The 27,500-nt window shown below is 37.8% G+C and overlaps 1 protein-coding gene across 5 annotated transcripts in view; it reads right to left on the bottom strand.

Moving 5' to 3' along the window:
• LOC106869668 (putative 3',5'-cyclic phosphodiesterase pde-5) overlaps positions 1-27,500 on the bottom strand; it is a 362,634-nt gene that overhangs the window by 36,986 nt on the left and 298,148 nt on the right. For all 5 annotated transcript variants that reach the window (XM_052969509.2, XM_052969510.2, XM_089355202.1 and 2 more), the window contains one exon: positions 18,061-18,211. In XM_052969509.2, coding sequence (XP_052825469.1) covers positions 18,061-18,211 — 151 coding nt within the window. The remainder of the gene's footprint in view (positions 1-18,060; positions 18,212-27,500) is intronic.

The following is a 27,500-nucleotide window of genomic DNA, read 5'->3' as shown; positions in this document are numbered from 1 at the left end:
ACGTGTTGTGGACAGGTTCAACTTTCACAGGCATCCTCAACATTTCAACATCTCTTCGACCAAACTTTCAGCCTTCAATGTCTCCAATGCCACAAAGATATCGTCATCAAACCAGCCGAGCTGTAGTAGTGTGGTGCGCAGACCTTTACAGGGTTGAAGCTTTTCATCAACTTCAAGACACCATCTTCTATTGCCCTCTGCTCTCCAGCCCCATGCCTAACAACCAACAGACTGTGTCCTCCACTATTCATGACCTCATTTCCTTTTCCTGTCTCCCTCCCAATGTCTCCAATCTCATTGTCTGTACCCCACGCATCTCCACTATTTATTTCCTTCCCAAAATTCACAAGCCCAACAACCCTGGCTGCCCCATTGTCTTCGCCATAAATTTCCCCACTGAAATGATCTCCAAATACCTCGACTGTGTCCTTGCACCCCCAGTGGCTTCCCTTCCCTCACACATTCATAACACCAATCATGTTCTCCATCTGTTTAACTCTTTCTCCTTCCCTTCAGTCTCCTCTCAACTTCTGTTCACTCTTGCCATTAAATCTTTGTATACGGTGATCTCACACAATGAAGGCCTTCTTGTGCTTAAACACTTCCTTGAGCTTTGGCCAGACCCACAACGTGACACCTCCACACTTCTTTGTTTGACCGAACTTGTCCTCTCAACTGCTTCTCGTTCGTGAGAGAGTTTTACCAATAGGTCTCAGGAGTGGCCATGGGAATGAGAATGAGCCCAACTATTCAAACCTATATGTTGGCTATGTTGAGGCCCAAATATTCTCACAATTCACTGGTCCCACTCCCGAGCTATACAGTCATTATATCTTTGACTGAATTGGCGTGACCTCACTCTCCCATGAACATCTGGACTCTTTCTTCTCCTTTGTCCAATCATTCCATCCTGCCCTCAAATTCTCCTGCACTATCCCTAACTCTTCCATCGAATTTCTTGACATTTCTGTCAGCATACATCACTCCACTCTCACTACCTCCACCCATTACAAACACACTGACTCACACTCATACATTAACTTCTCCTCCTCCTCTCACCCTACCCACACCAATCTCTCCATCCCCTACTCCCAATTCCTCCATCTACACAGGTACTGCATGATGACTATGACTTCAAGACTCAATCTCAACTCATGGCTTGCCACTTCACCCTACATAGATATCCCCTCACCACTATCTACACTGCCCTTGCCCAGGCACGATCTGTGGACCGTGTCTCTGCTCTTTCTCATCACACCCACCCCACCCTTTCCTTCCACCCCTCCATACTACCCCTCCAATGCACCATTCTCTGAGCCTTCTGGCAACTCCAGTCCGACCCCTCTACCTCACACATTTTCTCTAACCTACCCCTTCTCTCCTTCAAACGAACCCATAACCTGCTTAACTCAATACACATACCACACACCATCATGCACGCTCCCACACCTACACAAGCACCTAATACCTGAACACAGACAATATATACACACACATGCAACATGCATAAGCACATGCAACACGCATAGACAAAGATAACTTTCGTTCACAAACATACACTGTACACATGCATACTATTTGGTTACAGACACACACATACACATGGGCACACACCACCTGAACAAACACATCAACTGCTACACAGAGCATACACACACACGTGCGCATGCTTTTGCTACACATACACCTTAGCCCACACATGTACACATCCATATGCATACTCACACATACACACACATCCATACACACACACTTGCCCCATTCTCCCATACACACACACGCTTGTGCACCTTGAATTGTTGGGATCATTGACACTCTTATTGTTATTATTGTTGTTGTTTTTGTTATTATCATCATCATCATTATCATTATTATTAATATTATTATTATTATTATCTCCCTTTCATTCAACCTCTTTTTTCCAGTCATCTCACCATGTTGGATCGTTGAACTCTGCACATTGTTTTTCCTCTCTATTTTCTCATTCTTTCTCCATTTTAATCTTTTCTATCAAAGAGCGTAGGCTCGAAATGTAAAAAGACTTTTCTATTTTTCCCGAGTGTTAAACTAATACACCTGCTTGTTGTTCTTACATCTGCATTCGTCTTTTGTTTTCTGTAAATTTGAACTATGCTCAATTTAATTTTTTATAAATTGATTTTAATTGAGTTTTTTACCTGTAATTTTGGATTTTGTCCCTAATAATATTATTATATATATATATATATATATATATATATAATATATAGTTTTAGGGAAAATAACCAATTTTCAAGAACTCATTGATGAAAATCCACTATCACATATAGAAAAATTAATAATTAAATTATTATATATATATATATATATATATATCATGCTGGCTGCCAACACTTTTTTCTGCAAAATAGGGGTAGCTTGTCCTGTTCAGGCTATATTATTAGCATTATCCTGCGTTTGAGAATTTAAAAATCACTTCTTTAACTTTCTAAGACATCTCAATGGTTCTAAAAGCAAACTTCGTTTGTTTGTTTACGTTTATCGTAATTTGAATTTAATATATATATACTTACTAGGTTTGATCAATAAGTATCCGGACTGGTGCTATAAAAACAAAACTACAACAGATACCAATTTGGCATTTAGTCTCCTTCAAAGTAGTCCCCTTCGGAAGTCACACAATTAATCCACAATTAATTCCATCGAGGGAAGCATTCCTGGAACATGTTTTCTGGGATAATCAGCAGCTGCCTCGTCCAATTCACTTTGATTTCCTCAATGTCCTGAAATTTTCCTTTCAAGCGGGATTTGATTTTTGGAAAGAAGAAAAACCGCTGAGGGTGAGATCTGGGGAATACGGCGGCTGTCAGACCTGAGGAAAGCTGTGCCTAGTCAAAAAACTGCTGCACAAGCTGTGCTGAATGGGCAGGTACATTGTCAGCTGAAAACAGTTTTGGCACAAACTTGGTAGACAGGCATCTCATACCCAAATCTTCAGTGATAATGGATGAACTGAACTGTAACTAATCTGCACATCCTCTGATAACTCACGGATGATGATTTGACAATTTCTCCTCACAGCTGTACGCACATCTGTGATATGTTTTCTCAGTTCTGTTGGTTGCGGGTCTCTTCGAGCGTTCATCACAATTGACATTTTTTTGGCTCATACACACCTTTCCATACACTTTCTGCAACTTTGCCTCAGGACAGGTATCGCCAAACTTTTGGCAAAATTTGATGCAGATTCATGGGCAATGTGACAATCACACACTACACATGTTCCTTTCAAGCACTGCTGTAAATAGTGGAAGTGAGCTAGAACGTTAAAAACTTACTGCGCATGCACAGCAGGGTTCAAGATCAATCTGTGTGAAGCAGCTTCACTCTGCGTGCTTTCGCTTCGTTACTATGGCAACAGTCCAGATGCTTATTGATCAGACCATGTATGCGTGTGAGTGTGTATGTATATGTATGTATGTATATCTATATGTATGTATATATATATATCATCATCATCATCATCATCATCGTTTAACGTCCGCTTTCCATGCTAGCATGGGTTCGACGATTTGACTGAGGACTGGTGAAACCGGATGGCAACACCAGGCTCCAATCTAATTTGGCAGAGTTTCTACAGCTGGATGCCCTTCCTAACGCCAACCACTCAGAGAGTGTAGTGGGTGCTTTTATGTGCCACCCGCACAAGAGCCAGTCCAGGGGCACTGGCAACGATCTCGCTCGAAAATCCTATGAAGGCCAGTCAGGCGGTACTGGCAACGGCCACGCTCAAAATGGTGCATCCCATGTGCCACCCGCACAAGAGCCAGTCCAGGGGCACTGGCAACGATCTCACTTGGCTTACCGGGTCTTCTCACCCACAGCACATTTCCAAAGGTCTCGGTCAGTAGTCATCGCCTCGGTGAGGCCCAATGTTCGAAGGTCTTGCCTCACCACCTCAGCCCAGGTCTTCCTGGGCCTACCTCTTCCACGGGTTCCCTCAACTGTTAGGGTGTGGCACTTTTTCACGCAGCTATCCTCATCCATTCTCACCACATGTCCATACCAGCGCAATCGTCTCTCTTGCACACCACAACTGATGCTTCTTATGTTCAGCTTTTCTCTCAAGATACTTACACTCTGAAGGGTATGCACACTGACATTACACATCCAGCGGAGCATACTGGCTTCATTCCTTGCGAGCTTACGCATGTACTCAGCAGTCACAGCCCATGTTTCATTGCCATGTAGCATGGCTGTTCGTACACATGCGTCATACAGTCTGCCTTTTACTCTGAGTGAGAGTCCTTTTGTCGCCAACAGAGGTAAGAGCTCTTAAACTTTGCTCAGGCTATTCTTATTCTAGCAGCTACACTTTCAGCGCACCCACGCCCACTACTAACTTGGTCACCCAGATAGTGGAAGCTATCGACTACCTCTAGTTTTTCTCCCTGGAGACAGAAGTTGTTTCCTCTTTGTTTACAGTGTTTATTGCACCTGAACATCTGCCACATACAAAAACTAACTTCGTAGTTAATCTGCCTTTGATATTGCTGCACCTCTTATGTGTCCATAGCTTGCACCGGGTACATCTTATAGAGTTACTACCTACTCCTTTTCTACATACTGAGCAGTGCCATCTACCTGAAGGGGTTTGTGTTTTATCTACCTTCCTACTTATTAGGATTTTGGTTTTTGCTAGGTTGACTCTAAGGCCCTTCGATTCTAGTCCTTGCTTCCACACCTGAAACGTCTCTTCTAGTTCTGATAGTGAGTCCGCAATTAGTGCAAGGTCATCAGCATAGAGGAACTCCCAGGGGCAACCTGTCTTGAATTCCTCTGTGATCGCCTGGAGGACTATGATAAATAGGAGGGGGCTGAGGACGGAACCTTGGTGGACCCCTACCTCTACCCGGAATTCATTACTGTACTCATTTCCAACCCTCACCTTACTGGCAGCATCTCTGTACATGGCTCGCACAGCTCTCACTAACCATTCTTCTATCCCAAGTTTCCTCATTGACCACCAGATAAGGGTTCGGGGGACCCTGTCAAAGGCTTTCTCCATGTCAACGAAAGCCAAGTACAGAGGTTTATCCTTGGCTAGGTATTTATCCTGCAGCTGTCTTACTAGAAATATGGCATCAGTGGTGCTTTTACCTGGCACTAACCCAAACTGCATCTCATCTAAATTGATTCGCTCCCTAATTAGTTGGGCTATGACCCTCTCCGTAACTTTCATAACCTGATCTAACAGCTTGATGCCTCTGTAATTATTTGTATCTAAAGCGTCACCTTTACCTTTGTAGCTGTTGACTATGGTGCTGCTACACCAGTCATTGGGTATGACTCCTTCGTGTATCACCTGGTTCGTAATACGGGGGACTAGGCCAGATATTTTGAGCATCTCTGCAGTGATTCCTGATGGGCCGGGGGCTTTCCCTGTCTTCATACTCTTAATTGCTTTATCTACCCTGGTACTATCAACTCGGATAGCTGGTCCCTCTGTTGGGTCGACATACGGCAGGCTCTCTTTCTCCCATTCATTCTCTTTATTAAGCAATCTATCGTAGTGGCATCTCCAGACCTCTTTCTTTGCAGCCTCATTTAGTGCAAGCGTACCATCATCCATGCGAACACATTTCTCTCCTACGACATCACTATTCTCTCTCCTACATTGTCTTGCAACACAAAATACCTCGAGTCTTTGGTCCTCACGGCGCAGAACATTGGCAAATCTTTTGTTATCTGCTTCCTCTCTGGCTAAATAAACCTGTCACTTTGCTTCCCTTCTGGCAGATTGGTACAATTCCCTGCTACCACCGTTCTTCCAGTCCTTCCAAGCCTGTTTCTTTTGTCTAATAGCCCCGTCTACCTCCTTGTTCCACCACCAAGTTACTCTGGGTCGAGAGGGGACTTTACACCAGCCACAGATCTGGTCGGTGGCTCTCAACAGGTTGTCCCGCAGAAATCTCCAATTGTCTTCCACGTTGTATGATGCTATATCCCCTTCTATTTCGTCAAATGCTTCAAGTAACTTGTCTCTAAGTCTCTGTCCATTTGCAGGGTCTTTAAGCTTCCATACCCTTCTCCGCCAAGCCGGTCTACTTCTGGGCACCCATATTGCCTTGATCTCGAAGTCGCTGACTACTAATCTGTGTTGGGGTGTACATTCTTCGCCAGGGAGGGTTTTGGCATTTATAAGCCTCCCTCTTTCTCTATTTCTGGCGAGGATGTAGTCGATTTGGCTAGAGTGTCTGCCGGATCGGTAAGTGACTAGGTGACAGGCAGGTTTCCTGAAGTTGGTATTGAAAACCATAAGATCGGTTGCATCACAGAACTCCAGCAGTCTGGTTCCCTCCTCATTGCGAGAACCGAAGCCATAGCCTCCATGTATGCCATGGAAGCCTCCAGCACGACGTCCGACATGACCATTGAAGTCACCAGCCACAAAGAGAAGGTCCCTGTCCCTTGTCGACGAGGTAGCTTGCAAGAGGGTGTCATAGAATTGGTCTTTCAGACCATCCGGTAGCCCCGGTTGAGGGGCATAGGCTGAGATGACAGTAGCTAGCCTATGATGAAGCACTAGTCTAATCTTAAGTACTCTGTCACATACTCTAACTACCTCGATTACCTTATCAACCCATTTCTCTGCTAGAAGTATTCCTACGTCCGCGACCCCGTCAGTGTTTCCTGCCCAGAAAATCTTGTACCTGTGTTCTTTGCCTGTGAGGAACCTCGCAGAACCTCCTCTCCATCTTACTTCTTGGATGCAGCACAGATCTACGGGTCGCCGTTCAAGCATCTCAACAATCTCACCAGACCTACCTTTCAGCGTGCCGACGTTGACAGTGCCAATCCTGACAGTGTGGGAGGAGTGGGTGTCAGAGGAGTGGGCCCGTGTGATCCTGGGATGGGGGTAAGCAGTGTCGTGTACCTGAAAAGAAAGCTTGCATTTGGCAGAATTCATAAACAAAACTATACCTACAACCTTCATATACTACCCAATCTTTATGCGTTATAAGGTCACTGGCAGTGTTCGCGGAAGATGATCTAAAACTTCCGGTACTGGTGGAGGGGGTGGGAGGGCGGGCGTACCGCGGCCTAAGGGAGCTTTGTCGTGGGTTCTATCAGCATAGAAATTCCAATACGAATTGGGATGAAGTTGGAAAGTGAACTGGTTATATGTTTGGGGTCGCGTACGAGTCGAAGAGGAGGAAGTGGGGGAAGAAAGTAGTGATTCAGAGAGAGAGAGAGATAGAGAGGGAGAGAGAGAGAGATAGATAGATAGATAGATAGAGAGAGAGAGAGAGAGAGAGAGAGAGAGAGAGAGAGAGAGAGAGAGAGAGAACAGGCAGCAATACATCATGCTGGTCAAATTCGTTGGGTTTTTAGAAAAAAGTTGAAAGAAACACAGCAGTGTTTAACCGTGAGATTAAATGTTTAAATCAGTAACAGAGATGAGAGTTAAAATCGTAATTTTTTAAGTGGGGGAGAGACAAATTTCAGTCAGGTTTGGGCTAAGGAGCAAAACTTCAAGAAAGTAGAAGCGAAGACGATAAACTCGAGTGAGATAGAGAATAGAGATACATAAGTAATCATGAATTTAAGACAGAAATGTATAGTTAGAGAAACGGGGTGGGGTGGTGGAAGGGGAGTGCATCAGAAGGGATAATATATAAAAATAGAAATGACTTAGCTATTGTTCATGTCTTGGAGAGCTTTGTCGTGGGTTCTATCAGCATAGAAATTCCAATACGGATTGGGATGAAGTTGGAAAGTGAACTGGGTATATGTTTGGGGTCGCGTACGAGTCGAAGAGGAGGAAGTGGGGGAAGAAAGTAGTGATTCAGAGAGAGAGAGATAGAGATAGAATAGATAGATAGATAGAGAGAGAGAGAGAGAACAGGCAGCAGTACATCATGCTGGTCAAATTCGTTGGGTTTTTAGAAAAACAAGTTGAAAGAAACACAGCAGTGTTTAACCGTGAGATTAAAAGTTTAAATCGGTAACAGAGATGAGAGTTAAAATCGTAATTTTTAAAGGGGGGGGGGGACAAATTTCAGTCAGGTTTGGGCTAAGGAGCAAAACTTCAAGAAAGTAGAGGCGAAGACGATCAACAAAAATAATTGGTAAGCTAACTCAAAAAATCATCACCAAAATAGCAGAAAAAACGACAGTGAAGGTATGTAGACTCTTCAAGAATCGATCCCTTTGGTTATATTAATAATAATAAAGGAGTTACGACGCAAAAACGTATATATTCAAATGAACATATTTATCTTCTTCAATATATATTTCAGTATAAAGAATTCATTAAGAGACTTAATAAATCAAAATTTCTTTACACATCTTCAGGAATAAATATAACACCAGAAAAACTACATTCGGTTTAAAAATACAAACCGTTCATGGTTTTTTTCGCCATGAACGGTTTGTATTTTTAAACCTAATGTAGTTTTTCTGGTGTTATATTTATTCCTGAAGATGTGTAAAGAAATTTTGATTTATTAAGTCTCTTAATGAATTCTTTATACTGAAATATATATTGAAGAAGATAAATATGTTCATTTGAATATATACGCTTTTGTGTCGTAACTCCTTTATTATTATTATTAATATATATATATATATATATATATATATATATATATATATATATATATATATATATATATATATATATATATATATATATATATATATATATATATTTATTCCTGAAGATGTGTAAAGAAATTTTGATTTATTAAGTCTCTTAATGAATTCTTTATACTGAAATATATATTGAAGAAGATAAATATGTTCATTTGAATATATACGCTTTTGTGTCGTAACTCCTTTATTATTATTATTAATATATATATATATATATATATATATATATATATATATATATATATATATATATATATATAAGTAGTAAGAATACTGGAGATTCAGTAAACAACACGTGGTGAAATTATGAGTTGAAAAAATGTAAAGAAAAATGCCTTCGTTTCGCATAGTTTAATATTTTTTTATATAAATATATACATATTAAATGGGTGTTGTAAAATCCCAACCGGTTTTCGCTATTTAAATTAACTTTTCAAGGGGTATTGTGTAGTGATTAATTCGCATGATGAGGGGCTTTCGCCATCTTGGTTGTATGAAAAATAAGAAAGGATTTAGAGAGTGAATCAAGGGAGGTAATGAGTGTCAAGGGGAATAACTGATTACTTAGTATTGTTTCTGGGGTTGTCATGTTTGAATATTGAGGTGTGGTTTATATTTTTATATTTTTATCATCTGGAATGAAGCCTATGATAATCTGCTGTCTTTCAAATCTAGTTTACCATGGAATACAGCAAGGAACAACTCCCTTTTCTGGACATTTTGATTTTAAAAAAGTCCAACAACCACATCGCAACTGACATTTACTACAAGCCAACAGACTCTAAGCAGTATCTCCTTTTCAGTTCATGCCATCCTAAACACACCAAAATAAATATTCCATTCAATCTAGCAAAAAGGATTTGTACGATTGTATCTGACACAGCCACTCGGGAACTTCGATTGCAAGAACTCAAAACAACACTCATCGAACGTCAATATCCAGCTACACTTATAGAACATGGAATTGAACGCGCCAAGAAATTAGACACAAACACACTAAGAACAACAAAATAAAACACCACACCTCACCTCAAATCACTCCCATACATATCAACCCACAACCCTAGAAACAACGAAGCATACAACACAATTATACAAAATCTTCCTATACTCACTCAGGACCCGAAAATGAACAGCATCCTAAATAAACACAAATTACTAAAATGTAAAAGACAAGACAAATCACTCAAGAGACTCCTTACAAATGCAAAACTCTACTCAATACATACAACACCAACAGTTAAAAAATGCAGACGACCCAATTGTGGTACATGCCCACACCTAAGTGAAGGCTCGCAATTTACATTCCAGCAAGGACAAAAATTCTCTATCAAAACTAACTTCACATATGCCTCCCACAACCTTATCTATGTCCTAATCTGCTCAGGTTGTGGCCATCACTATGTAGGCCAAACGAGCCTTTCTTTGAGACGTAGAGTCACGGTGCATAAGGAACAGATTCGCTTCCCCCAGTACAGGCAAATTGCACTGAGCTCACATCTTGACAGATGCGCAAGTGATCAAACGCCGAAGTTCTTTATCTTCCCCCTGTATCAGTGCAAGAACGACTAAATAAAGAGAACTTATTCATTCAAAAATATAAACCACACCTCAATATTCAAACACGACAACCCCAGAAACAATACTAAGTAATCAGTTATTTCCCTTGACACCCATTACCTCCCTTGATTCACTCTCTAAATCCTTTCTTATTTTTCATACAACCAAGATGGCGAAAGCCCCTCATCATGCGAATTAATCACTACACAATACCCCTTGAAAAGCTAATTTAAATAGCGAAAACCGGTTGGGATTTTACAACACCCATTTAATATGTATATATTTATATAAAAAAATATTAAACTATGCGAAACGAAGGCATTTTTCTTCCTTTTTCTTTACATTTTTTCAACCAATATATATATATATATATTAATTTATGTATATATCAATATTATCTTGGTTGTAAAACTTCGATAATGCAAATATGTTAATAGTTACCAGGATAGCAAAAAACACACAAAAACTGGGATATCATACCCGGTTAATGGGTAGAAATTCCATTTTAATGTGATGTATTTTGAGTAGATATAAAGAATAATAATAAATGGAGCAAAACGCATATAATCAATAAGTTCCTTTAATTCCTACATATGTTTCAAAAATTATGTGCACTCTACTCCAAAGAAGTGAGAGATGCTGGTATATACACATAAATTCATCGTCAGGGAACCATATTACAAATGCAAAACTTTCGCTAAATGCTAAGGTTACGTACGAGTAATAACACTATATAGATAAGTTAAATGACCGTTACAAACAAGAACGCTCGTTTACAGGGAGCTGTAGGAGTTTAAACTAAAAGAAGACATAATGAACCGCAGAAAAATCTAAAAGTTAATAATAATGGTAATAAAAATCGTTTCATTAATTTCATCTTTTTTCTAATTTTAGTTATTATTTTTTTTACCTACCAACATACTCACTAGTTGACAGCCACTTTACATGTGGTATGAACAACACCCCACTTTGTATTTATTTTTATTTAGCTTTAGACAATAATAGTAATAATAATAATAATAAAATTATTTTTACATTTATAATAATAACAATAACAACAATGAGAATAATAACATTATAATATTATCTTAAATAGCAATTGTATCTAACTCCAACGCCAGTTGTTTATACTCTTTCTTTTTCTCTAGTTGGTTCAGCAAGTTTATCCCCGATAAATTTATATTCGTAGAGTTTTAAGTATACTTGTATATATTTACGTACATACTATCGATTTTGTCATCGTAAGTATGTTTATTCTTATTTTTTCATCAGTTTATAGTTTTGTACCTTGTATTGCCATTTATTTAGGTTAATTACCGTAACTTAATATGATACAATATTATGGTTAATTAATTATATTTATAATCCATCTTTAATTTTCCTTCCTCATAAACGTTTATTTACACAATGAGTAGTATATAAAGAATTCATTGGATTCTCTCTCTTTCTCCTTCGATTTACAAAAAAGATTTTTATTACCATTATTATTAACTTTTAGATTTTTCTGCTTAATTTAAACTCTTAGTATAGAGTTCATAACCTCTCTCCCTAAACAGCTCCCTGTAAACTAGCGTTCTTGTTTCTAACAGTTATTTAACTCACCGGTAAAATTTCCACTTATTTCTTATTTTCATTTTCCTAAAATTTTCGTTGCGTCTTGCAACCTTTTCAATAGTCTTGAGTCTCATATATATATTGGAAGGTTTGGAGGTGATGTACAGGAATTATATATTAGAAAAAATAATAATCAAGTACTCAGATGTCTGGATGGTTGTATATTTACAGATTTTTATTCATATGTCACATATTTAATAATAAAAAAATATTTTTTTTTAATAAAACATATGACATATGAATAAAAATCTGTAAATCTACAACCATCCAAACATCTGAGTACCTGATTATTATTGTTTCTAATATATATATATATGTAATGGATCTTGCATGCATGAAGTGGATTCGATCCACCATAGCCAAATTTAAATTAACACTGCAACAGAACTTTTCCCACGGTCGAACAATAGTTTTTTCTCTGACAGCAGTTTGATATTTTCCAGATGCCTTTAGCTAGGCCGAAACAATGTCTTCACCACTTGACCCTTCCTAACCTCTTCTACATCACCAAAAGCTAGAATAGAGATAACAAGACCACCAACTAAATCTATTGTTCTCAATAATATATCTATCCTTCTAGATCGTTATAAAAGCAAGGAAACCCCAAGAACAATTTAGTTTAGTCACCAGTCATTGACAACTCAACTAGTTTAGTCACCAGTCGGTGAAGACTCAATGAGAACAAAGTCTGGCTGACCAGCTAGAACCTTGGCCAGAGGGAGAAATGAAGTTTACTGCCAGCAGTTGTGAGACAACGTCGCACACCCTATAACTTTCACTAGCTCACTTTCTTTTTTCTGTAACATTACCATATCTCTGTCTATACACTGCTACAAGATCGTGTACACACATATACAGGCCGAAATTAACTTTCTTTACCTTGCATGCTTTACAAACTGTGTTATACTATTACACTAACCTACCCGTCATGGTATGGTATTTATTAAAGTAACGATAAATAAATATTTCTTTACAACTTCGATCACTGTTCTTCGTTCATCTTACAACCGTTACATATATATATATATATATATATATATATATATATATATATCGGATGACCCCCTTCGGTCATGAATGACCATGGGATTGGATCTAGAAAGTTACCTTCCGAGGTACAAGTCCGGGCAAGGTTGTTTATGGAAGACTAGCAGTCGCACATGCATACCGGCCTCCCCTCTCCACGCCACCAATGTTATCCAAGGGAAAGGCAAAGTGTCAGAGAAAGGCAACTAATTTCTATAGCTGAGTGAACTGGAGCAACGTGAAATAAAGTGCTTTGCTCAAGCACACAGCTTGGTCTGGGAATCGAACTCACAACCTCATGATCGTAAGCTCGACGCTCTAACCACTGAGCCATGCGCCTTCATATATATTACAACAAAAGCTTTATATCTTAGACATAGAGTTACCCAAGGTTTCTCATTTAGAAAGCAAGGTCTTGTTGACAGCTCGTCAAACTATATATAAGTACAAAATTTAAAATATCTATGTCGCAGACGTGAGGAAACGCTCAGAAGTCGAGGAATACGTCTTAACAAACATAACATAAAATACATTTTAGCAAGTACCCACAATACAAGGGAGGAGGCAGGTTGCTCTTGCAGGGTTTATAATAACTGTCCAGTAGGAGGCTGATGCGAGGCTGAAGGGGTCATCTATGAGGCTATGGTGATACCTAGACCTGATATCCGCAATAACAGTAATGTACCATCAAACAGCAGTATTATTAGCAGATTAACCAGTTCTCACCCAATTCAATTGCTCCACCCAGAGATAATAAACAGTTCGGGACCAGCATTACAGGGAGCGTCACCGAAGACCCCGGTATCACCACCACGGATAATTAACAAACCATAGATACAGATAAAGTGACCAGGCCCGCGATGTATGTTACCACCAGTACAAACGCCGCACCTAGAAATAATGACTTATCCAGGACCAGTGACTTGGAGGGAGTATCCGCTGTTCCCAGTTCTGCCACTTCAGATGATGACCAAATATTTATCTTCAACACCGATGGGATGACCAGCTCCGCGCCATATGTTACTAAGGGCGTGAATTTGGCCATGTCCCATGTCTGTAAATATATTGGTTCTGCAAGTACATTGTTCAAGCGACATTTTCTTAACCACCAGTCATCCTTCAGTGTCCCAGAAAGATAGTTTGTCACGTCCCTGGCCCACCATGTGTGGCACCTCAAAGATCAAGGTACCCTGTGTGACATCAGGTGGAAATTAATTGATCATCTGGGCCTGTATATTAATGGAAGTGGCTGTTGCAAGATCTGCATCACGGAGAAAGCCAAAATTTTTAAAGACTATAAGAAACCTGGCACATTAAACAGCTGTAAAGAAGTGTTTTCTAAATGTATCCACTTCAAGCGCTACTTACTGGAAAATTGGATCTTCCCGTTTTCTAGTTAGGTCTCTTCAGGTCTATAAAAGTTTTTCTGATTCAGGGGAGATAACCCGTCTTCATTAATGTTTTGTTGTGGTGGAATCCGAACATACCCGTGAATAGATGGTTCTGAATTGTATAAATATGCATGCGTGCTGGAGATAGAAATCCAGTGTCATATGCACAGCCATATATTATACGAGAGTCGTAGGAGCTAAAGAAAAGAGATATCGTGGATTACATGTTGGTGATTTGACAGTTGGTGAATGAATATACCAGAAGACCGCAACCACAATAAAACAGCATAACAGTGGTGACAAGGATTTGAACTACACACAGTGGAAAAATATTAAAAATCCTCTCACTTTGTAAAAGTGGTGAGAAAGATTCTAATTTCCTGCACTTCATAATAGTGGAGGCGAGGCTTTTGAACTTCACGCAGTGAAAAATAATATAAAACCGCCCACTTCATAATAGTGAAACATTCAAAATTCTTAGCATGGAAGAACTGTTAGCCTCCGTCATACAGCAACAACAACAGTTACAACAGCAACTTCTACAGCAGCAACAATAACAATGGAAACAGCAACAACAACAATAACAACAACCAATTCAGCAGTTGTTAGAATTATTGCTAAAGTCGAAGAACATGTCAGGTTCATTTTCGCCATATGCTAATTCGATTATGTTTTTGGCATACTTTAGAAGGTGTGAGGAAATATTATATAATAATATAAATAATATATAAATATATGCATATATCCATACATATATGTACATAACTACATCTATATGTATACATACGTGCATACATGGGTACAGGACATCAAGAAAAATGTTAAACACAATGAGAAACGAAAACATCGTGTTCGAAAAAAGTTTGTTTCTGTTTTCCCGGGGTTGATTTACATGACTAAAGGCGGTGCTCCAGCATGGCCGTAGTCAAATGACTGAAACAAGTAAAAGAGTATATATGTATATATATACACACATGCATATATGGGTACAGGACGTCACAAACGATAAACAACATGAAATATGAAAATAAGTTGAATATGCAAACAGCGAGAGAAACAAATTGAAAACAGGACAAGTAACATAAAGAACAACCCTTCATCAGTTGTCGGCTACCTATCTACTCATCGTTTCGAGCATTGAACGACAATATGAGTCTTCAAAGGCAGTTGCTCCCACAAAACCCAAAATAAGATTTGGGATTTTATGGAGGGTCAAAGTTGGTAACAAAAGCAGGACAGTAGAGACATACAAGGAAACCAAACGAAAACAAACATGGAGGGTCATTAGACCAGATGAAGGTAAAATAGTGAAAGCTGTAGAAATAATTTCTTTGACAAGAGAAAAGATAGAAGAGAGAGAAATAGACAAGATACGTCCAACCTCTAGGACAGCCCTGAAAGAAAAGAAAGGTGATCGCATGAGGAAAAGAAAAATGGACGATGGTCACATGTGAGCAACCAGAGAGATTAAAGGAGAAGGAGGGGGAGAGAGAACAGTATAGGGTAGAGTCGCATCAAAATGATTAAGATAAACTTACTTGGAAATGGATGCGTGGTGTCCAATCAAATAATAATAATATATATATATATGCATATATATACATACATACATTCATACATACATGCACACACACACGCACATATACACACACATGCATATATGGGTACAGGACATCACAAACAGTAAACAACATGAAATACGAAACAGACAATTATATATATATATATATATATATATACACACACACGTGTGTGTGTGTGTGTGTTCAACCTTCCCTTAAAAAAATATTAAAATGTTGCAAGTTTGTTCTTGTTTATAACACATGTAGCCAGCCTAATTCATAATACACACACATTAATGTACCATGCAACAACTTCTTACACTCTAAAGGAGCCAGGCCACTTGTAGGTCATGACTCCTAAGTGCCATTCTGCTGACAATTTTTAGCAACCTAAACATCAGAGATTTGTTGTGTATTTAAATCATGTAGAGATTTGACAAAATCTAGCACAAATACACACACACTTAGGTTATTTTGTGATGGAAGAAATGGTCCTCAAATTGTATTTGACCTTGTAGATATAGTATTATTTCATTTCCTGAGATTTTAAATTAATTTTATATATAATTGCTTTCATTAAGCATTTTCCAATAAGAAGCCTAAAGTCTTTTGTTCCTGAAGTTAGATTCTGCTTACTGAAAGTTGTTCTAACTGCTTGAAGTTTTCTCATTATCACACTGCCAACATTCTTGAGCAAGAAGTTGATTTTTTTTTTCTTTAAACTTGCTTTTTCTTAGTACATGATTATACTAACAGACAGCTTAGTTTAAGGTTATCTTACTTGAGATTAGTTTGGATATTCTAATTATATTGCTAACAAATTGTTTTAAATATTGAGAAGTCATTAGAAAATTTATTTATGAGTTTCATGTTCAGTTTTCTATGACTCATATCTATAGGTATCTTATAGTTAACTATTAATTTTGCTGGTTACTGTAATATGATGGAGGACTAATCAAATCTTTCCTCTACATATCTAATGTATGTCTAATGTATAATATATCTAATGATATCCTATACATATCTAATGTATGGCCATTTGTATGGTGTGAGACTACAAAACCTTCATCTCTGTAGAGTCTTATGCTTAGGGCTTTCTCATGTATATCAATGCCATTATATCTGCTCATGTTAGCATTAAATTGATCATTGTGGTTTTTCACTCATAGGGAATCATTGTTGACAAGTAAACATTTCCTGCTATGCATTATTATCTTCATATTGTTGCTATTGATGGGATTACACACACACACACACACACACACACATATATATAGTTGCATCGAATAATCAAACATTAAAAATAACAATAACAAAACAACAAGAGGACTGCACATGGAATGTATTAGTTTGAGACTCAGTAAAAAGAGAGGATTTTTGATGTTTCAAGCATAGCTCTCTCTCTCTCTCTTTCTCTCCCTCTTTATCTCTCTCTCTCTTTCTCTCTCTCTCTCTATATATATGTATATATGATGATGATGATGATGATGGACCCTCCTGTCGTTAGATGACATATGAGAGTTCGATAATTTCATAGTGAACAACCACACAGATTATTTGTTTATAGTGACCAAATGTTTGTGTAGACATAAGCTTACTCCCTTCATCAGATTGACATTACCTGTACAGGTGCAATGGGTGCCACATGTTAGATGTCAAAATGATCAAGAAACTTAACTTTTTCGCTCTGTCTGCCTGTCTGCTTGTCTAACAGTAAATATATATCAGTGTCAAGTACAACTCACAGTTCTAACAAGCAGCAGCATTTCAAATGAGAAATATTTAGCTTGCAGTGCTGAGTCTTCACATGGACAAGCAAATTATATGGAAGTCAGATGACTTCCCTTATATATTTGAAGGAAAGACGAGTTATCCAGTGTTTCACCTATTGGTTGTTGTTTCCCATGTTAAAATAATAACTTTCCATAACAGTGACAAAAGAATATAGATATCCTCTGTGAGTGTGAATTAATAATGAGGATTTTAAGATGAGAACAGACACATTGCCTTCCATTTGGACTCATAACTACAAGATACTGAGTATAAAGTTAACTATTATATGGTATACAGCCAGTTGCAGTAAATGGTACATATACAGAATCATACTAAATGATGGATTGAAACAAACTGCATATCCCTCACCCTGAGTGGATTAATGTGCTGGTGACAAGTCACAAGCCATCGGCCCTTTCTTTCTTAGTAGCACATGTTTAAATCTCACTCATCTGTGGTTATCAGAATAATTAAATAATTACATGTATTTTAATTACCTCCTTTGTTTCGAACTCATGTCCAGATTTCTTTAGAATTGTAAACATAGTCTGTGTAACAGAGAAGGCATGTGTCCAGTTATGATAGGGGACGTTTCGGTAGTTTTTCCTTACAGTCAGCACAAATCTGGTGAAATTATCCATATTCAACCTAAATGAATAGAGATTATTATTATTATTATTATTATTATTATTATTATTATTATTATTATTATTATTATTATTATTATTGAGTAAGAGAGCAGTGTATTCCATCAAAGGGATGCTGAGGTACAAAATCAAAATCAAAAAGATAAAAACAGAACATTTCATTGTTCATTTATATGAATCAGATGCTGTTTTGCTTTGATTAGAAGAGGAGAATACTGTTTTTTTTGTTGTTTTTTTTGGAAAAGTGGGGAGAAAGAAAAGGAAAGAAGAGGGAAATAGAAAGAGAGAGAGGTTTCAGAACAGTCAAGAAAGAGGAGAAAAATAATAAAGGATGGGGAAAGGATAGATAGTCTGCACTGAAATAGAGGTGATAGATGTACTAAGTTGAAAAAAACACAAGATTCCTTATCTGAACAACAACTTCTGGCTGGATTTGTATTCTTTTGGCGGGGTTATTGAAATGTAATAGGAATCCGAGAGAGCAAGTTTATATAGTGGGATGGTGGAGGAGAAGGTAAGTGATTGGAGAAGCAAGTGATTATCAGGTTATCGAAGCAGGGAGAGAGGGAGAGAGAGAGAGAGAGAGAGAGAGAGAGAGAGAGAGAGAGAGAGAGGGAGAGAGTGAGAGAATGCCAGTGTTAGGGAAGAACACGAGGGAGAGAGAGATAATTCTTTGGGGTTTTTGCAAAACAACTTTAATGAAGCAGCAAATTGATAGTGGATAGAATTTTAAAATCTTAGAATATTCGGTCAGCCAATTTGTGACAAAATTAGAGAAATGACTAATTGATGATGTGACAAAAGTAAATGGATATATATATATATATATATATATATATATATATATATATATATATATATATATATACTTGGAAAAGGATGCGTGACGTTTGATCATATAATAATATAAATAATATATAAATATATGCATATATCCATATATGTATGTACATACCTACATATATATGTATATATGCATGCATATATGGGTACAGGACATCAAAAACATGTTGAACACAATGAGAAACGAAAACAAAAACAATGAAAACGAACTTTTTTTGAACAACGAAAAAAACAAACAGAGAAACGAGACACGCAACATTAAGAGTATACCTCTTCATCAGTTGTCCCTGTTTCATCTACTCCGCGTTTCGGAGGCAAGGACGATAAGCGAATTTGTCGAAACAGTCCATCCCGCAAAGCAAATTAAATAAAATTTGGGATTTTTTGTGGAGGGTGAAAGTGTTAACAAGAACAGGACAGTGAGAAAAAGACAGTAAAAACAAACGGTGAGGGCTGTTGAGCCAAGACGATAGAGAAATTATTATGAACGCTAGGTAGAAAGCCATGAGAGAAGAGACAGAAAAGACACGTCTTTTCTTTAGGAAGGCAGTGGACAGAAAGGAAGATCCCCTTTCGTCACGTGTCAGCGAAGAGAGAGTCAAGGAGGAGGAGTGAGAGAGAGAGAGGGAACGGTGAAAGGGAGAGAAGAATAGGGAAAGGGTGGGAGAGAAAAACAGAAAGGATGAAGAACAAGATAGACAGAGAAGAGATAGTAGAAGAGTGTGCATCGTAATTATTAAGATAAAACTTGCTTGGAAAAGGATGCGTGGCGTTCGATCATATAATAATATAAATAATATATAAATATATGCATATATCTATACATATATGTACATACCTACATATATATTTATATATACATGCATATATGGGTACAGGCCATCAAAAAAAAAAGAAAACCGTTGAACACAATGAGAAATGAAAACATAAAAACAAAAACAATGAAAACGAACTTTTTTTGAACAACGAAAAAAACAAAGATACATATATATGTATAATAGTAGGGAATATAAATCCAAAACTTACAGGGAAAAATTCAATTTAGCGATTCTAAATCAAATTTCCCAATATATATAATATATATATATATATGTATATATATATATATATATATATATATATATATATATATATATATATATATATATATATATATATATATATATATATATATATATATAATTTAGAGAGAAACCTCTATTAATAAATTGATAGCATGAAACTCCTCTCCATCTTCAAAGTTGAAAAAAATCAACGCCGCAAAAAATGTGGAAACAAATCTTCCAAAATTCACTGAGTTCAAATATCACGCCAAACAATGTGGGAGACAATAACTCAACTGTTTGCAAAGTGAAATCAGGTGTTTTAACGAATGTACTAACGAGATTTGGGTTCAAATATACATTTAAATAACAGTGATTCCGAATTTGAAGGTTTTTCAACAGAAGATATGGAGATATCGAAGAAAAGAATGAATGAGCTACAAAAGCACGTGGTGAACGATAATGAATCGGATATTTCTGTATCCGAAACTGAAAACAGCGATTCTGAAAGCAGTGATTCTGAAAGCAGCGACGGCGACAGCGAAGATGATTTTACACCAGAAAAAGATTTTAAAAATATTTTTATTAACAGTTTTTCTGAGGAAACAGGGTCTACCCATAGTCTTTCTCAGGAAGCGAAACCTTTAAACTTCTTTTTTATGCTTGTTTGAAATGATCACTGCGGAAACAAACCGTTACGCAGAATGTAAACAAACCGGAAAAAAAAAAGATAGCTTGTGGTTTCCTGAAACTGTAGATGAAATACGGGCATTTTTTGCCATAAATATTATTATGGGTATTAGACAGTTACCCAGAATAACAAATTACTGGAGCGATCAGGAACCTTTTGGCGATGAATATATTTCCAGTATTATGAACGAGTACGATTCGTGAAGCTGAACCAATATTTACATGTGAGAGACACCCATGCCAACGTCTCTTCATTGAACACTAAACTCGGCTTGCGAAGACCTTTTGGGGCAAGCGAAAGTGAAATCGTGATGGCACCAGTACCAGTAAATCACTAAGAGCACCGTCCGAGCGTGATTGTTGCCAGAGCGCCAGCTGTCTGGCTTTCGTGCCGGTGGCACGTAAATAGCACCATTTGAGCATGATCGTTACCAACGTCGCCTTCCTGGCACTTGTACCAGTGGCACATGAAAAGACGTTCGAGCGAGTTCGTTGCCAGTACCACTGGACTGGCTCCTGTGCAGGTGGCATGTAAAATACACCATTTCGAGCATGGTCGTTGCCAGTACCTCCTGACTGGCCTTTGTGCCAGTGGCACGTAAAAGCACCCACTACACTCTCGGAGTGGTTGGCGTTAGGAAGGGCATCCAGCTGAAGAAACTCTGCCAAGTCAGATTGGAACCTGGTGTAGCCATCTGGTTCACCAGTCTTCAGTCAAATCGTCCAACCCATGCTAGCATGGAAAGCGGACGTTAAACGATGATGATGATGATGATGATGATGATATATATATATATATATATATATATATATATATATATATATATATATATATATATATATATGTATATATGTGTGTGTGTGTGTCTGTGTTTGTACCCCCACTATCGCTTGACAACTGATTCTGCTGTTTACCTTCCCATAACGAAGCTGTTGGCAAAACACTCCGATAGAATATGTACAAAAAATAAATCATGGGGTCGATTTCTTCGACTAAAGTAGGTGCTCCAGCACATGTGCAGTCATATGACTGAAACAAGTAAAGCAATAAAAAACTATGCCATTTTTATCCGGAGTAATGCCTAGTTTATCCGGAATGAAATTTAACGTAAACAAAAAGTGGAGAAATATTGATGAACAACAATTGACTAACAACGATTATTACTTTTTAATACAAATTATTACTTTTAATACAAATAGACTTTAATTGATGTTATCAATTGTTGTTGATCAATATTTCTCCATTTTCTGTTTACTTTAAATTTGATTCCGGATAAACTCATGTTCATCTTTGTCATTGCTTGTAACCTACGAGCTTAATGTGTTTGCATATGTATTCCCAGGGTTAACATAGGTAATTATACCGGTAGTAAAATGGATATTTTTATCCCTTAGACGATGTTTTCAACCTCTAGCTCTACTAACCTTATGTATATATATATATATATATATATATATATATATATATATATATATATATATATATATATATATTATACATATATATATACACCTGTTACCAGTCCAATAATTAAGAAACAGAAACATAGGAATAGAAAAACTATCTGGTTCACACCCCTGAAGTGACCTTTAATATAGGTAAATATTTCTTATCACTTATAGATAGACATTTTCCAATCAATCATAATTATAGAAAGCTCTTCAATAGATAATAATTTTTAAAATATTGTAGTGAAACTACCTATCGTCACTAGATACAAAACTACTATCGCCATTACATACAATCTTCTCATTTAAATATAAATAAATGCGAGCGTAGTAGAGAACCCATTCCTTGTCATCACGTGACTGATTAATATTCGAAGCGGCAACTTCTTCGAACCGTTCCCGCCAGAATGCAAACTGACCAATCACAGCCCTTAATAAGGTCACGTGATAGAGTATAATTCTGATGTCTGGTGAGCCCCCTTAACTCATACCCCACAAATTTGTCTCGGTCCAGTTTCTCTTTGAGATCTGTTCCGTGTACCACACGACAGCAGCAGCAACAAATAGCCAGCGACCACTTCAACAGCTTCGTCCGGCCAACGATGACCACCGCCGTCGCCACATCAGCAACAAGAGTCTACGACTACTAACCAGCACCATCGTCATGACCAACACGATTACTACCAAGCATGAACACGACTTACTATGTACACCCAACTAAACCACCGCGGCACACATCTCTCTCTTCGATTCTGTTAGGTGACTTAGCTTCACCACGATAATAACAGACAAGAGATCTCAGCCTGCGATAAACGTCTGTCCTCAAGGCCCTGGCATCGAAGCCAAAACACAACTAGTGATAAGCTCTGCCAAGCGACGAACATCTGTATAACAAGAATCACGGCCCGGCATCGATGCCACGAAATCATAACTAGTGATCAGCTCTGCCACACTCAGCCTCCCCTCACTTTCACATACAGAACTTTTCCTATAGTGTACTAAAGAACTGGTATAATTGCTCACGTGTTATTGACTCTCTTTCCATCTGCTGTAAACACTCATACACACATGTATCACTCACATACATACTTTTCTTTGTACGACGGCCTGTCTTTGATTATGTTCTTATATGTCGCATTCACACTCACACACAGACATACATCTTTAACGCTACAATAAATATCTCTGTTATTCATCTAATACGGTTGTGGTCTTTCATTACTGGTCATCTATGTTATCGTCGTATAACATATCATGTATATCATCATTAGATATATATTTGTGTGTTCGACCGTGTGACACGTATAAATAAAAGGAGTCCTCTGTTTTTCCATCCGTCACCGTTTCTCCTTTTTGAGTTCGCACGGTCGTTCCATACAATTGGTGACCCCCCGACGTTGATTCGTTCATACAGCCTTTCCGATCTGTATAGCCTATGTGATCCTGTTCACACAGTTTCACTTAAAAATGGTGACTAAATGCCAGTAATAGACCAACCGTTCTTTAAGTCTTTTTCACTACAATTTTTTTTTCTTATTTCGTCTGTTTGCCTTCGACAAACCGACTGGTGCGAGGCTAGTGTAGTAAAACTACCTCCCGCCATTAGATACAAAACTGCTATCGCCATTCTTCTCATTTAAATATAAACAAATGCGAACGTAGGGGAAAACACCAGCCTTGTCATCACGTGACTGATTATTATTTGAAGCGGCAAATTCTTCGAACCTTTCCCGCCAGAACGCAAACTGACCAATCACGGCCCCTAATAAGGTCACGTGATAGAGTATTAAACTGAAGCCATCGGGAGCCAATAGTTTGTTATAAATAGCTTTAACTCGGCGGCCAAATTTGTCTCGGTCCAGTTTCTCTTTGAGATCTGTTCCGTGTACCACACGACAGCAGCAGCAACAATTAGCCAGCGACCACTTCAACAGCTTCGTCCAGCCAACGATGACCACCGCCGTCGCCACATCAGCAATAAGAGTCTACGACTACTATCCAGCAACATCGTCATGACCAACACGATTCTACGAATACTACTACCAAGCATCAATCTCCACCAGCGTCAACACGACTTACTATGTACACCAAACCAAACCTCCGCGGCACATCTCTCTCTTCGATTCTGTTAGGTGACTCAGCTTCACCACGATAAATAAACAGACAAGAATTCTCAGCCAGCGACGAACATCTGTATAACAAGAATCACGGCCCGGCATCGATGCCACAACATCACAACTAGTGATCAGCACTGCCACACTCAGCCTCCCCTCACTTTCACATACAGAACTTTTCCTATAGTGTACTAAAGAACTGGTATAATTGCTCACGTGTTATTGACTCTCTTTCCATCTGCTGTAAACACTCATACACACATGTATCACTCACATACGTACTTTTCTTTGTACGACGGCCTGTCTTTGATTATGTTCTTATATGTCGCATTCACACTCACACACAGACATACATCTTTAACGTTACAATAAATATCTCTGTTATTCATCTAATACGGTTGTGGTCTTTCATTACTGGTCATCTATGTTATCGTCGTATAACATATCATGATATCATCATTAGATATATATTTGTGTGTTCGACCGTGTGACACGTTTAAATAAAAGGAGTCCTCTGTTTTTCCATCCGTCACCGTTTCTCCTTTTTGAGTTCGCACGGTCGTTCCTTACAATATAATCGCACACAACACACAAAAACAACAAAATGAAACCAGCTGTTCATGCAGGGATAAAAAATTGTGCCCACTAAATGGAGCTTGTATGTCTGAGACCATCATTTATGAAGCCACCGTAGACACTGCAACCACTAAGGACACAGTTTCGTCTAAGAAATATGTGGGTCTCACAGAGGGTAATTTTAATGCAAAGTTCAACAATCACATCTTGAGCTTCAAACACTGGGAAAAAAGAAGAACCAAATTATCCAGTTATATATGGTCCTTTTAAGGAAAAAGGTGTCAATTACAATATCCATTGGAAGACCTTAGCCAAGTGTAAGCCTTACACCAACGGTAGTGGAAATTGCTGTCTTTGTGATATGGAAAGAGGGCTCATCTGGAAAAGCAGCTTAGAGCCCGCTACATGTCTAAATTCAAGAACTGAACTTTTTGGATCATGTCCACATATGGCTAAACTCGGAGTTTTATTATGGCAACTGAATAATTGTCACTTATTATATTACAGATAAATTGCTCTATTTACATAATATCGAGGTCTCATTCATTCTTTTGTTTTCATACTATTACTATTAATATATATATAATATATATTTTTTTCTTTGTAGTTTCAGCTCGGGGCTGTGGCCATTTTGCTACACTGTTATTACTGAGAGCCTCCTCCAATATGTGGTACTTGGTGAAGAATGGAGTTTGATGTAGCTACCCTCATTTGGACCTCTTACCATGAGGTAGGTTCATCTGGGATTCTCGAAAGGAAGAGGTCTAGCCTTGATTTAAAAACGCCTATATTCTACTTTGTGTACATTCTCCAGGTTCTTTGGGAGAATACTAAAAAGATGTGGGCTTCTGAAACCCAGGCTGTTGCAGTAACTGGTCCTGAAGTGCGATGGCATTGCTGAGATATTTGGCACTATGCAGTGTCAACCCGTTCTGGTGTAGCTTTCAATGCCAACATTTGGCACAATTCCTTCGAGGATTTTCCAGACGTATATTACTGCATACCTCTCCCGCCTTCTCTCCAGGGAGTAGAGTCTTAGCTGTTTCAGCCTTTCCCAGTAGCTGAGCCGTTACAAAGAGACATTCTTCTTCGTGAAGCTTCGCTGGATTGCTACAAGGTCCGCTGTTAATTCTACACTGGTGGGTGACCATAGCTGGGAGCAGTAATCCAGGCGGCTAAGGACGAATGTCCTCCAGAGGACCATCATGGTTTCCTTATCGCTGGTTCTGAATGTTCTCAGAATCCATCCAGCCAGACGTCTGCACTTTGTCGCCATCATGGTAATGTGCACTTGGAAAGAGGTATCATCACTCATATCAATACCCAAATTTTCATCCGGTATTACCAAAGATATAAGAAAGTAAACAAATGAGAAGGATACTTATTTGCAAGAGGTAAAATTCCAATACTTGTTCTTGTACAAAGAAGTTTTCTTTCAAAAACAATACTTTTTTCCTTCTTACACGCGGCCGCAAATGGAAGTACAATTTAGGACAACGTGGTTTTTTGGACGATAACTCTAGCTTGCGTCACTGAGCTTAATGTACTATATTAAAGTTTTGGAGTAATATATTACGTTTTTTAAACGATATATTACAGTAGACCGTTATGAAATACAAAGAACTACGTTTTTGTCAGTTTTAGCGGGTGTTTTTTCGTCAATTTAGGCATTAACTCTTAGTTGTTTCAGGCGAACAAAAAAGCACGTCATTCCTCAATGATACCGGAAGTATAAAGAATATATATATATATATATATATATATATATATATATATATATATATATATATATATATGTGTGTGTGTGTGTGTGTAATATAATATATATAATATATACTCTTTTACTCTTTTACTTGCTTCAGTCATTTGACTGTGGCCATGCTGGAGCACCGACTTTTTAGTCGAGCAGATCAATCCCAGGACTTATACTTTGTAAGCCTAGTACTTATTCTATCCGTCTCTTTTGCCGAACCGCAAGGTTGCGGGGATGTAAATACAGCAGCATTGGTTTTCAAGCGATGATGGGGGGACAAACACAGACACACAAACATATACACACACATACATATATATATATATATACATATATACGACGGGCTTCTTTCAGTTTCCATCTACCAAATCCACTCACAAGGCTTTGGTCGACCTGAGGCTATACAAGACACTTGCCCAAGGTGCCACATAGTTGGACTGAACCCGGAATCATGTGGTTCGTAAACAAGCTACTTACCACATATATAATATAAAATATATAATATGTATATATATATATATATATATATATATATATATATATATATATATATATATATATATATAGTTTTAGGGAAAATAACCAATTTTCAAGAACTCATCGATGAAAATCCACTATCACATATAGAAAAATTAATAATTAAAAGCACAATAAATGAGTATAATATAAAGTAAAGTAAATATCATAAGATAAATATAATAAAAAGATTACACGTGTTTCATAACCAATTTTCAAATAGAAAAGAAATTTAAATCGATTAAAATCAATTAAAATCAATTGAAATTATCGAAAATAAGTTCTATTCAAAAATATAGCTACTCG

The sequence above is a fragment of the Octopus bimaculoides genome, chromosome 7 (assembly GCF_046866305.1).
Source record: "Octopus bimaculoides isolate indiv1 chromosome 7, ASM4686630v1, whole genome shotgun sequence".
NCBI lineage: Eukaryota > Metazoa > Mollusca > Cephalopoda > Octopoda > Octopodidae > Octopus > Octopus bimaculoides.
This window is presented reverse-complemented; position numbering and strand designations above follow the sequence as displayed.